At 39.9% G+C, this 14,506-nt stretch overlaps 1 protein-coding gene across 2 annotated transcripts in view; it reads right to left on the reverse strand.

The window, feature by feature from the left end:
* klf5l (Kruppel like factor 5 like) overlaps positions 1-4,892 on the reverse strand; it is a 28,778-nt gene extending 23,886 nt beyond the window's left edge. The window contains exons 1-2 of one of the 2 annotated variants that reach the window (XM_088321589.1): positions 4,824-4,885; positions 4,600-4,736 (exon numbers count right to left, since the gene is read on the reverse strand). In XM_088321589.1, the coding sequence (XP_088177715.1) occupies positions 4,600-4,719 (120 nt within the window). In that variant the 5' untranslated portion in view covers positions 4,720-4,736; positions 4,824-4,885. Of the gene's footprint in view, positions 1-4,599 lie in introns of both variants that reach the window. The other variant, XM_088321588.1, reaches the window with a different exon arrangement.
* Positions 4,893-14,506: the final 9,614 nt, after the last annotated feature.

The raw sequence follows: 14,506 nt of genomic DNA on the forward strand, positions 1-14,506 counted from the left end.
CAGTTGTCATCGAAGTCTCCTCCCAAAAGGACAAAAAACATTTATTAATGTTAGCATTCATGTATACAACACCAGTTAACACTTTCATAAATATTGAAGATGAGCATCAAAGGCGTTAACGGCTGTTGACATCTTGACTAAAGTTGTTGTTGTACAACTGTACCTTGAGCATGATCACTTAAGAAGTCAGACTTGGTGTTTTTAGTGTTTCAGAGATATTCTTATTTACTTAATCTTGATATAATGTCTGGACCAAATTCAGCATATACATGTGTCACATCTTTTACAATCTTAACAATCCGCACTCACATCTTTTTTGATACTTTTTACTTAATTTGCTTACAATAACGTGGTGCTGCAACCATAGCACGAACTGCATGGGTCTTAACTAATAAAAGGTTCTTGAACATCTCATGCTAGCACTGCTTGTTCTCTTTGCGTTGTACTCCTCTGTAGCTATAGATTGCTATTTAATGCAAAAACCATCAGAAATGCACACCCCCTTACCCCTAAACAATTACTGAAGACATACAACTATCAAATATGACAGCCAACAGCAGAGAGCTCACTGTTGGTGCTCTCAATGTTAGCAGCGGTTGTAGAGGTTGGGCCGCAAGCTAAGTACATTTAGGATTGGTAACAGCCAAAAGTTTGACTGTTCTACCAACTGTGTTTGGTTTGTGCACTACACTATTAACGTGTAGCATAGATTTTTGTTGTTGTAATGAAAGCGTGACAATTGACTATTAAAATGGCACTTAAGTAACAAGACTGTCTGGTATGCAAAAATAATCCTTTTTAGCAACAAACAGAATATGTCTATTTAAAACATTTTCTTATTTTTTTAGTTTATTTTTTCAACCAATTTATAACTTTTAGCAACTATTATATTTTTCTGTACAATAACATGTCTGAGGCTTATAGCTTTTGATGTATTTTGAAGCAATTATGATTTAACGTCAATATGATTATTCTGGCGGCATAGTGGACTGGAAGGCATCACCGCCTTGCAGTTAAAAAAGACAGGGTTAAATCCCATCTACTGGCTTCTCCATATTGAATATGCATGTTCTCCTTGTGCCTGAGTGATTCTCTGGTCCAGGGTCTCTGGTTTCAACCCATAATGCCAAAACTTACATGGCAGGTAGATTGGAAAGTTTTGATTTAATTGCTCTAGGTTTGGGCGATTGTCTTTGTGCACCCTGCAATTGGATGGCAACCAGTTCAATGTGTCTCCTATCCAAAGAAAGCTGGGATGGAGACCAGCACCCTGCAACGTTCATCAGTATAGGCGGTTGGATGATGAAAGAATGAACGATCATCCTTGCAGAACAGCAAGGTAAGTCAGGTTTGGGGGTCGTCATGGATATATAAAAAAAAATAAAAATTGTTAAATATACTTGTTTTTACTACTCATTTTACTTCACAATTTTTGGATTTCTAAATCACTGAATTTTACACACTACAACTAGTATGTAACGTATCACTGTGCATCTGCTAATGCAGAGTGAGGTATGCAATTCTCTTGCCTCTTGCAGAGGGAAATAGTGAGATCAAGGATTCTGGTTTGGCGCACTCCTCAGCGGCAATCAGTAGAATTAATGATATTATAAGCAAGCTAACAGCAAGTCTACCAATCCAGTAAATTTTTTCTTGTTGCTTGGACTTTTTTTTCTCACAAAAATGATTATAATAGGGCTGCACGGCGGCGCAGTGTTAGTGTGTGTGCGGCACAGTTCTGAGGTCATGAGATCGAACCTTCCGGTGTGGAGTTTGCATGTTCTCCCCGTGCTTGTGTGGGTTTCTCCCGGGCACTCCGGTTTACTCCCACATTGCCAAAAAATGCATGTCAGGTTAATTGGCCAGTTCAAATTGTCCCAAGGTGTGAATGAGTGAGTCAGTTGTCTGTTCTTGTGTGCCCTGCGACTGTCTGGCAACCAGTTCAGGGTGTCCCCTGCCCACTGCCTGAAGACAGCTGGGATGGGCTCCAGCACCCCCGCATCCCTACTGAGAATTAGCGGTGGATGGATGATTAAAATAATTTTTGTAAAACAATAAAATATTTTTTTATGTTACAGTTTATATAATACTTTCTTGCTCTACCAATCACATGATGAATAAGATGTACGATAACTTAATAGTAAATCAGAATGTGCCTCACCAGACAACTCACCGCACATCACTACTGCAAAAGTTTACCCCCTTTACTTTCAGTTACGTACAAATACTCTGTTTAGATATCTCGCAAGAATAAAAACAGCATAAATGGAACAAGTCTTAAGAATTACTACCAGCCAATCAATTAATCTTGCCACTTGTGAAATTTGTGTCAAGGAGGGGAAGATCGATCCAAATTGATATCGATACCAAGCGAGTACTTGGCATGGATCAATTTTTACTCCTTCTTGGCATTGCTTACTTTAGTTTAAAAATATTGTGCAACGTAAGGTATTTCAGTTGTCTTTTACATTGTTATACAGATTTGGCATTATTCATATGTTTTTTGGTTTGACTCTCTTGACTCTTGTTCTGAAACAGTTACAATAGAGCTATCTATATTTACTTTTTATATTGTTAAAGGAACAGTGTGAAGTATTTGACCCCTAGATGTCGCTTTACTGTGTAACAGAAAATGATTGCTAGAAATCACAAGGAAGAATACAAACAATGAAGACTTAAAATGACCAACATTCACCATGTTTCTTTTCATTTTTTTGCCCAGCCTTTTTGAGTTTTTTTGCGTGCCTGGAGCAGCAAGATGGCTGACAATGATGTCAGCTTCCTCTGGGTGAGGCTCATGTTATAGCAAATCAAAGCAAAATTTTAGACCTATGTATTTTTAAGTGCCCGTTTAATAGTAGAGTTTATACCACTAAGACAGGGTTTCTAAAGCTTTAAGGCTTTTAGAATAATTAATTCAATGCGTTTTAAGACTTTTCAAGGAACCGCGGAGACCCTGTGCTAAAAACACACACTTCCTTTAAAGTTTTCTTGTAGTTACTTAATTAAAAAAAGAAAACATTAGTGCCTAAAATATTTGTGCTGTGTTTATTTTAATCATAAGCTAACGCAAGGTTAAATGGTATAATATTCAACGATTGAGACATTTCCAGGCAAAAATAATTGGTAAAGGATCAGTATCGATCAATATTAACTTGTATTTACTAGGATCAGAGAAATATGAAAAATCCCAGTATCGCCCACCCCTAGTGTTAGGATAATTCCTCACCAATTCCACAGGAAGCAATTATCTTTTACATAAATTAACTAACCAATCATGTGATGACATGGCTAACAATATTTCAGCCTTAAATATTCATTGTGTTCAATTCCAAGAAAGACTGCTAACGCCCTAATTAGAAGCTGTGACCTTGGTCAAGAAAAAATATGTAATAATAATAATAATTCATTTTTGGATTAAAAAGTTGTACAGCTTAAACAAGAGATGGATTTGTGTGTGTTTAAAAAAACAAAATGGCGAGCAAGCCAAAAACAAATTCAAGTAATAGTACTCCCTTTAGAGAAACAGTGTGAATTATTTAGTTGTCAGAAAACTTCCTACTAAAATGCATGTAATACATATAAACATGCATTTTTAACTACTCATACGCTGGGAAATGTGCATTTATTTGACATAACATAAGCCTCACCTAGAGGGAGCCAATATTATTGTCGGTTTGGACACTTTGAGTCTCTGTAGTTTTTATTGTTCCTTGTGCTTTTCAGCACTCTTATAATTTGCACTGAACAATACAGCAACACCTCCTATGGGTCGATTGCCCCGCCTTCATCGCGGACCGTCAACGATGGGCAGTTGGATCCGAATTCGCGGAACTCGTAACACAACCGAAGCGTTCCATGTCGTTCCTAAAGATCATCTTTAGACGACTTGAAGCGATCTAACAACAACAACAACAACAGCAACACCTAGTGGGCAAATAATACATATATTTTTTAATGAAATCCAAAACGCTTCACTTCAGTGGCTTTTGTGGTGTCGTGTAATACACTCCCCTTCCTGCGGTGTCACTGTATACTTATGCGCAGCCTTGTACTTGTGCTAGAGAACTACCGAAGAAGAAGTGGAGTAAACACTCTATGACTGTACCGTCCGTGCCTGTCTCTGAATCCGACTGCAACCCGACTACATACACAACAGCTTTGGCTTCAAGATAATAATATCAAACTCGCAAATATACTCCACTGTATCAAAGTTTGACCATGCTCAACATGTGTAAACAAACTCTGTCCCTCTTTGACTGCGGTGTGAAATGGCGGGTGTCGACTCGCATTTGCAGCAAATTATAGCCATCTACTGTTAAAGGGGTGTAAACGGACCATTATTTGTGTTTTTTCTTATTTTAGCATTATATCTGTGAAGCAAATGTGGAAAAAGGGTCGTCGGCCCACTTTTGGGTCCCGACCCACCAGTTGAGAACCCCTGGTCTATTACACAATTCAAGACGTCAGGTGTACAAGCAGGACGTTGCCCCGCACAAATGAGCTATGAGCACACAGCACGTAGCATATTGGTATAAAACGTAAAACAAACAAATGCGGAGCACGGGTTCACTTCAGCGTGTCTGCCAAGATTCTCACCCCGGGTTTAGCGTCCTCAAACACAGATAAGTCCTCGGCGCCTTCCGCCGCTCCAGACATCCTCACCGGCTTTAGCTGCGTGAACACAACCCGCTCGTCGCTCCCCTGCGGCTGATTCATGACCGGCCCGACACTCGCTGCCATTTCAAAAACGTTCCCTTCAGTTTGAATTCTCGTTTTTTAAAAACACATGTATTATGTTGGGGGAGGGGAGTTATAATTACCGCTGCTTCAAGAAGCGACACGGTTAAGTCCTGCAAAATGTTCCGCGCTGCCTTTACCTGTCTTGTGTTTTACCTGAGCTCAAGTATATTAACAGGAAAGACCAATCACAGGAAAGGACGAGGTCAGGTGGCCAATCGACTTTCAGGTGGAGGGCGGGGTTCACCTGAGTGTGAGCAGGAAGTAAAAGTCAATGGGATCTGCTATAAAAATACACTATTATATAATTCATCCATCCTTTATCTGCACCACTTATCCTTAGTAATGTCACGGTAGTGCTGGAGCCCACCCCAGCTATCTTCAGGCAGTGGACAGGGGGACACCCTGAACTGATTGCCAACCAGTCATAGGGCACACAGAGACAGACGACTCACACGCTCATTCACACCTAGAACTGAATTTGGATCGGCCACTTAACCTGACATCCATGTTTTTGGAATGTGGGAGGAAACCGCAGTACCCAGAGGAAACCAACACAAGCACGGGGAGAAGATGCAACCTCTGCAAAGGAATTCTGGTAGCTGGATTCTAACTCATGGCCTCAGAACTGTTACGCGGACGCACTAACCACTCAGCTGCCGTGCTGTCCTATTATACTATACTTTGAATTTATATAAATTATGTGAATGTATTTTTTTTAATCTTAATACCTGAAAATGTAATCAGTTTTGTGGAAAAAGTGGAATACTATCGTAAATAGGACCATAATTAAAATAAATACTACCCTACATATTTAAGAAATACTGAAACATTTATTAGATTCAACACAGAATTATGTAAATGGAGTTATTGATCAAACAACAAAACAAAAACAAAAAGAATCTCCATATTTGTACTGTATTGTCATTAATTATTTTTTATGAATATTTTTGTTGTGGTAACATTAAAAAGACAAACACATCTTTTAGGGGACAGTGTGTATTATTTAGTGCATCCCAGTTGTACAAACTACATTCATTAATAATATTGATTTAAATAATAATAAAAAATACAGGAACTATCATCAAATAATGCATTTTTTAAAATACTCGTAATTTCAACAATTGAACATTTATTTTACATAATACTAGTCTCACCTAAATGGGGCTGACATAATTATCCACCCTTAAAAAAATGGGGTAAAGAAGGAAAAGTGAAATGTTGCGTTTTAGTCACTTTAAGTCTCCGTAATTGTTTTCTTTCTTGTGCTTTGTAGCACTTGTTTTTGGTTGCACCACACAATATTACGGCATCAAGTGGTCAAAACCTTCTCCGAATGGTGAAAACTGCAAAGTACATTAGAATGCATTGAGTCCATGTGCCAATAAGTTCAACAAAATATAGTACATGAACATAACAGCGGTCAAAACTATAGATATAGTTGTGTATCCATCATATAAACATGGAATTGCCTTGTTAATCCTTCAACATGGATGTAGACAGATTAGAACATGCACTTGTCCTGTCAGCCTGTGTGTTACTACTGATGACTACTAGATTAAAGAGCAGAAAGTGACAAAGAAAACCCAGAAGTTATATTATTACACTATCATTTTCAACGCAAACACAATAACTCATTTATTTAATAAAAACAGTTGTCGTAAGGACAACACAGTCTCTTAACAATAGAACCAATTTCGTGTTTTTTCTTCCAAAAAAAAACCTCAGGATATTGGCACAACAACTGAGGTTATGCATTGCTAAATTTTATTCTTAAAAATATACATTTGCTTTTTTTTCAGTACGATACAAGTGCAAATGTTTACTCTCCAAATATTACACAGTGTCGCTTTAATACAGTTTATAAATTGTCAGAACCAGAACAAATGGTAGACCCAATCGCGTAACGTTTCACACAAAAGTTTATTGGGATGTCGAGGAAACAAACGCCAGCGATGCAGTGCTCCCTGGACAGTGGGAGCAAGGAGCTCACGGGATTGGAGCGTGATCGGAATGCGGAAGTGATTGGCCGGGGCGGAAGTGATTCGCCGGGACGGAAGATCGGAGCGTGGTCAGAGGCAAAAAAGGGTCGATAGCCGGAGCAGGAGATCAGAACGTGGTCGGTGGTCAAAAACGGGTCGTTAGCCGGAGCGGGAGATCAGAGTGTGGTCAAATGGACAAAATGGGTCGATAGCCAGAGACAAAAGGTAAATCAGGAACAGACTAGTATGAAACAGATGAAGATGGGACCGACGGGAGCCAGAGTCAAAGTGCCTTACTTGCGTATGCGGAGGTTTGCTGACGGACTGACAAGGAGTGATTGGAGTACTGGGTATAAATAGAAAGGGGAATCAATCAGGCAAATAGGAGCAGCTGGCGCCAAATGAGCGGGCACAGGTGAGTGCAATGAGTAATCATGACAAGAATAGAGAACCTTTTTAGATTAAGTAGATGTAAATTGTAAAAGTGTATTAATTTCAAAATAACCATGCACTAATTGTTTGTTTAATTGAATACATAAATTGATAAATGCCCCTGGTCCCTCATTTTTGTTGTCCCTTGAGGAAGTCCTTTTTTTAGATTTTAGATTTTTCATACACAACTTGACACTTGATTACTCTCTCTCTCTCTCTCTCTCTCTCTCTCGTCTCTCTCTCTCTCTCTCTCTCTCTCTCTCTCTCTCTCTCTCTCTCTCTCTCTCTCTCTCTCTCTCTCTCTCTCTCTCTCTCTCTCTCTCTCTCTCTCTCTCTCTCTCTCTCTCTCTCTCTCTCTCTCTCTCTCTCTCTCTCTCTCTCTCTCTCTCTCTCTCTCTCTCTCTCTCTCTCTCTCTCTCTCTCTCTCTCTCTCTCTCTATCTATCTATCTATCTATCTTGGTCATATCCTTCAAGAGGGGTGACCGACAGCAAGACAAACACATACAATAACAAAGAAAATAAAAGTGAAAAAAATAGCAAAAAACACACACAAACATTTTTGGACCATGGCCAACCCAATTGCCCAAACAAGTTAGGCACCTCGGCACCTAAGTTGGTCATGCTTTCGTCCCTTCAGATAAAATGGGACACCAGAAAGCGGCCATGTCACTTGGGTCAGGGTGACACAACACACTCTTTTGTTCAACAGCAGGGCCCTTTAGCTTTCACTGGTTTACCCCTGCCGCATCATACGGGTGCCCAGCCCATCCTTAAGAACGGGTCCACAATCCCACTATCCTTTCACAACACCTCTCCACTCCTTTCTATCACCAACAAGAGCTCTAGCTTGTGAGTAATCTAACAGTGCCTTATACATTTCAAAATTGAAATGAAATGAAAATTAAAATAATAAATCACAGAAATACTGTTTCACAACTCAAACAGTGTTTGTGTAGATTAGGGCAGTGGTTGGCTACCCCATGGCCGGTACTGGGGGGTTTAGTATCACGGCTTATTTCTGGGTAATACTGTATATGAGTCTCAGGGCGCGTAATACCTATCGTATCATCCTAATTGAGCAATGATTTATCAATTGACAAACATTGCTGAGCACTGGATGCAACTACAATTTGAATCGATGCCGGATTGCAGTAGCTGGACCGCCATATTCTATTTATGAGGCCAATAGAATTGTAGGTGCAAAAGGATAATGCATTGGGTTTTATCTCATCATCAGTCTATTTCTACTCACTGTGCCATGATATACAAAGTTGTAATGGAGATATATGGGAAAGAGTTCAGCCCCAAAATGTTCAGTGTGGAACCGTGACCAAAAAAACTGTGATGAGATAAAATCGAATGCCTTCTCCTACCTCATTTAAATCCCAAGTGGTCTAGCGATTACGCAATGGATTTGGGCTTATTGTTACAGTACTACAGTATACAAAGCAGGAGCTTGACTGTTCTTGTCTGCCTGCATACTTTGCCTAATATAAGAAACTTTGTTCAAAAAACAAAACCACTTCACTTGAATAGCATGTGGAGTCATTTGTGGTAATAACGCTGGGAGGTTCCAGGTAACCTTTTAATATCCATTTAATTGCCGTTACATGACACATAATTACACCTCGATTTATGTTGGATTTACGTCAATGAGAAAAAATAAGGATGGATTAGCATTTATTGTCATACACCGGCATTACCATAACTACTTTTCCCTGCAGGTCTGAACCTGAGTGAAGACTTACAGTACAAAAAAGACTGACTATATATTTATTGTTTTTGGCTCTGAGCTGCAGCATGAGACTATCCACAAAAATGACAACTGGAATAGTCGCATTCCCTTAATGGTGACCTTTCATTAATAAGCACCAATCAAAACATGCAGCAAGCAAACGCCCTTTGAGTTTAGGTATACGGCAGTATTAGCATTTGGGTGAGTTAGTTAAAAATAACTTTTTTTTACCCTTACAATTGAAGATTTTCTCACATTGGGTTAAACATTTTGGACAAGGGCGGGTCTGGGAGACTTATCAAATGTTTTTATATATGAATGAATATACATGCATACATGTTAAAGTTAATTCATTTAATATCAATATTTTTGCCTTTTGTGGCTTTACTGTATGACTAATTTGCAGTATTTTTGTAGTATTTCCATAGTAGTATTTTTGAGACCAAAAATCCTGATTTGGCGGACACCTTTGTCTAGGTTGCACATTGCCTCCAAATGGCCCCGCTCGTTTGCCGCCAGCTGCGGCTCGTTGACTGATTGGCTTCCCTCCTATTTAAGCTCAGTGCTCTCACTCACCCTTTGTCAGTCCGTCAACGAACCTCTGCACGCGCAAGACGTATGTTTTGACCCTGTCCGGTATCCTGCTTGTGTATCCTGTCCGGTATCGATCCCGTCTATCTCGTCCTGTTTGATATCTGACTCCAGTCTCCAGTGTTTGGTATCGATCCCGTCTGTCTTGTCCTGTCTGATACCTTGCTACAATCTCCAGTATTGGGTATCGTTCCCTTCTATCTCGTCCTGTTCGATATCTTTCGCCAGTCTCCAGTTTCCGGTATCGATCCCGTCTGTCTCCTCCTGTCTGATATCTGTCTCCAGTTACCTGTATCTGATATCAATCCTGTCTGTCCAGTCTTTTCCGGTATCAATCCCGTCTGTCTGGTATCTCCTGGTTTATCTGGTACCGATCCTGTCTGTCCCATCCTGTCCGCTATCGACCCCGTCGGTCAGGTATCTGCTCGTTTATCTGGTTTCGATCCCGTCTGTCCCGACCTGTCCGGTATAGACCCCGTCTGTCCGGTATCTGAACGTGTATCTTGTGTCGATCTCGTCAGCCTGTTGTCCCACGCCGAACTTCTGCCTTACTTCTTCCGCCAAGCGATCGCCGAATCATTGGCGTTTGTGTTAACATGCATGACTGCCCCATTCCCGTAAAAAAAAGCTTGTGTGAGGAACATTATGCATCTGGGTCCTCCTGTTCTGGTTCTGACAACCTTAGCCCCAAACCATAGAATTAGTGATAGCATTGGCAAGCTAACAGCAAATCAAGCCATCCAGTGATTCTTTTTTCCTTTTTTTCACAATGGACAATTACCTTTTTATTGATGATTTTATATAAAATAACTTCATTTACAAGTTAAGGTAAAATGATACAATATTTTTTTCTATGTTTCAGTTGATGTGTTGCTTTCTTGCTCTGCAATTCTGTGCCTCACCAGAAACCAAACTCACCACACGTCACTGCAATAATTCTAACGTCATTGTTACGCTGCTAATACACCATTATGCGTTCTTGAATCATCTACACAAAAATTATATTGTGCACCTTTAGCCAAAACTCTAACGCTATGCTAGCAAAGTAAAGCATCATTGAAAATTCTGACATTAAGTTATAATTGTAGGCAGCACGGCGGCGCAGTGGTTAGCGCATGTTAGCGCAGTTCATGTCTTGGGAACCTCCTGCGTGGGTTCAAATCCAGCTCCAGACTTCCTGTGCGGAGTTTGTATGTTCTCCCCGTGCTTGCGTGGGTTTCCTCCGGGCACTCCGGTTTCCTCCCTCATTCCAAAAACATGCATTTCAGGTGAATTGGCCAGTCTAAATTGTCCTTAAGTATGAATGAGCGAGTGAGTTGTCTGTCCCCGTGTGCCCTGCGATTGGCTGGCAACCAGTTCAGGTTGTCCCCTGCCCACTGCCCGATGATTGCTGGGATGGGCTCCAGCACCCCCGCGACCCTATTGAGGATAAGCGGTGTAGCTAATGAGATGAGATGAGAATGATATTACATGTTAAGATTTGCGGATCAGTAGTATTGAGGAGGGCGCGTCCTTAACGAGCACTGCCATTGGTTAACCTGGCTTCGTATTGACCAAGAGCGGAGCCTCTAAACAGTCGACGATTGTTCTTATGACACGTCCTGTTTGCCTTCCTTTAAGCTGAGGCATCGATTTGCTACAGTGATTGTGTCGAGTGCAAGAAAAGAAAAATGCCTGCATTTGAAAAAAAAAGGTTATGGCGGAGTGATCAGTGCAACTGGCACAAAAAGATCATTTTGATTAAAAAAATTAAAAAATTTTGATTAAAAAAAAATAATAGGACAAACAATATCTATGACTTTTGGTGTGGTTCGTGTCTAGTGAGGCGCAATCAGATTTACAAATAATGTACCCAAAAAAACGTTTTATTGTTGTACCTTAACTTAAAATGAAGTATTTGTGTTGCTCTTTTTGAATAAAAGCATTACTAGATGGGTAATCGTCCATTATGAAAAAAAAAAAAATAATCATGCATCGAGAAAAAAATACTGGAAAGCCTGACTTGTTGTTAGCATGCGAATACTATCAGTAATTCTATCGTTTAGGGCTGAGTTGTGCACCAAATCAGAATTCTTGGTTTATTAATGCCCTCTGCCATGAAGCAAGAGAATTGCGTGCCTCACCCTGCATCTGCAGATGCTCAACACAATAATGTTACTTACTAATTGGATTAACAATATTAATGATAAAATGTGAAAAATCAGGTATTGTGACCAAAAAATACCCCTAAATGTAAAGTTAATTGAGTAAAAACTTTAAAACTGCCTTCATAATGTATTTTTAATACGATATATCCAGGATGACAGTTGAGGCACAGCCTCCTCTGACTGCACGTCACTGAATAGGACAGACCTTGTGACCGAATGTCCAATATAAGTTATGTTGTATTGTTTGTCAGCAATTTTCAATCAGACATTAATAATCGACAACTGACACAATGCAATTAATTGAGCGTTTAATCAGTCTTTTGAAATTTAAAGTGTGCCATGAGACGTCTGCAGGAAAATGCTTAACTTTAGTTTATCTTAGTTCCATTGATCAGCCGAGTAACTAACATTTATCCATATCAGCAGTATCGTATTCTTAGGATTTATATTTTATAAATAAAGGATTACAGAGAAATGTTTTTATTAACCTTTTCTTGTTTCATGAAGCTGTTTAAGGGCCCGGTCACACAGCCGTTTGCGTCTGTATCGCGGGTAAAATTTTGCGATTTTTTTTTTTTCGCCCGTGGTTGCCCGCGATGGAAAATGCGCAAAATTGGCCAACCCGCTGTTCATCGGTGGTATGCCCGCAAAACAGACGCCGGCGACTGTTCCGCTTCCTCATCGCGTCATTTCCGCGTCATTTTCTCGTGTGGACCACGGGTATAAAAGCTGCCGAGCCGGCGTTATGCGGAGATTTGCATCCATCCCCTCGCTACTACAACCACTTTTACCTCGTTTTATCTCACTTTTATATCACTTTTAGGGAATTTAATGGCGAACATATAACCAAAACCACTTCGTCTTGCATTTGTTGGGAATGTAATACAACTTAAACCATTCCGTCTTTGTATTTGTTGTGAATGTAATCGAACGGTAATGCACGCCGTATACAAATCACTTTTGAGCAGGTAACATGTTTATTTCATGTTGATTACAAATATTGTCAAATCCAAAATTAGAACAAAATTATTCACTAAATAAATAACCTGTATTACCTGCTGAGCTGAGGTGACTATTCTGTTAATTTAGGCAACTGTCAGAACCTACTCAGACGGAGGACCCAGACACGTAACGTTTTCACACAAGCTTTATTTTACGGTAATGGGGAAGTCATGAGACAGAGAAGTCAGACGAGATTGAGGCCTGACAGAACAGATGATATTGATACAGGACACACTGGTAGATACTGGACGGGACAAACAGGATTGATACAGGACACAAGGGTAGATCCCGGACGCAACAGACAGGATTGATACCGGATACTGGAGACGGGAGCAAGATACCGGACAGGACGAGACAGACGGGGTCAATGCCGGAAACTGGAGCAAGATACCGGACAGGACGAGACAGGCGGGATCGATACGGATACTGAATACACGAGCAGGAAACCGGACAGAGTCAAAACACAAGTCTTGCAAGTGCAGAGGTTTGTTGACGGACTGACAAGGACTGAATGAGAACACTGAGTTTAAATAGGAGGGAAGCCAATCAGGCAATGAGCCGCAGCTGGGGCCAAACGAGCGTGGCCAAGTGAGGAAAATGGTCAATTGTGACAGCAACATGATCCTTTAACGTTTTAAAAAATAAATTGATTCCAGGAAATAATTATTCAATCTTTTCGAGAGACGATGTGACTTGAGATTTTTTAATCCCAGAAATTGTGCCTTGGCTAAAATAACATTTGCGTTAACTGATTAGAAACTCATTGGAAATAGGACATTAGAGCAAGGTATAGTACCTTTTTGAATTTGTTTTTAAATGACTAATATATTGTGTAGTATAACTCACCGTTCATGGATCCCTTAAACGCCAGGGTTGTCTGGGCACCACTTCCTGTGGTGTGTCTTGGGCAAGTACTGCCTGGCGTACTTTGTCAGAAACAAGTAAAACACTATACTGTACATATTTTAAGATTATAAAACCAATAGTTATTTTATTTAGAATACAGTAATACATTGAAATATAAATATAAAATTGAATACATTGAAATATAAAGTAGCTCTTGCCTCAGCTAAAGCATCGTTTTTCTCTAAGATTATTGTTAAACATAAGAATAATCCGAAATTTTTGTTTAACACAATGGCGAAACTTACCAGACAACAACTTAACCCAAATAGTTCTACTTATTCTGCTCATGACTTTATGGATTTTTTTAATAAAAAGATTCAACTAATCAGGAATGAAATTTTGAATGAACGCTCTGTAACCTGTAACGTGTCGACGGTTGTTCAGAAACATTCTCCAGTTTCAATGATTTGTACCTTGATAGTCTAACACAGATGGTCAGTAGAGCCAAACAAACTATCCGTTTCCAGCTTTACTGGTGAAGGATCTGTTTGGGATCTTAGGACCATCAGTTTTAAATATTATTAATATATCGCTATCCTCGTATTGTTCCTGTAGCCTTCAAGTCTGCCATCATTAAACCCACGCTTAAGCGACCTAACCTTGACCCAGAAAGCCTAGGTAATTATAGGCCAGTGTCAAATCTGCCATTTCTTGCAAAATTACTTGAAAAGGTCACTGCAACGCAGTTAAATGACTTCATGTAAGAAAATAACCTCTTTGAAACTGTCCAGTCAGCATTTAGGGCAAATCACTCTACTGAGACAGCCCTGGCTAAAGTAACCAATGCTCTCCTTTTAGCAATAGATTCCGGTGCCTCATCAATGTTACTGCTGCTCGATATCAGTGCTGCTTTTGACACTGTCGACCACAACATATTACTTGTTCGTCTGGAAGTCATTGGTATCTCAGGTACTGTACTCTCATGGTTTAGGTCAGACAGGATGCAATGTGTTAACTATGGCAATCTGAC

The sequence above is a fragment of the Urocampus carinirostris genome, chromosome 17 (assembly GCF_059441175.1).
Source record: "Urocampus carinirostris isolate Australia breed hairy pipefish chromosome 17, RoL_Ucar_1.0, whole genome shotgun sequence".
NCBI classification, from domain to species: Eukaryota; Metazoa; Chordata; class Actinopteri; order Syngnathiformes; family Syngnathidae; genus Urocampus; species Urocampus carinirostris.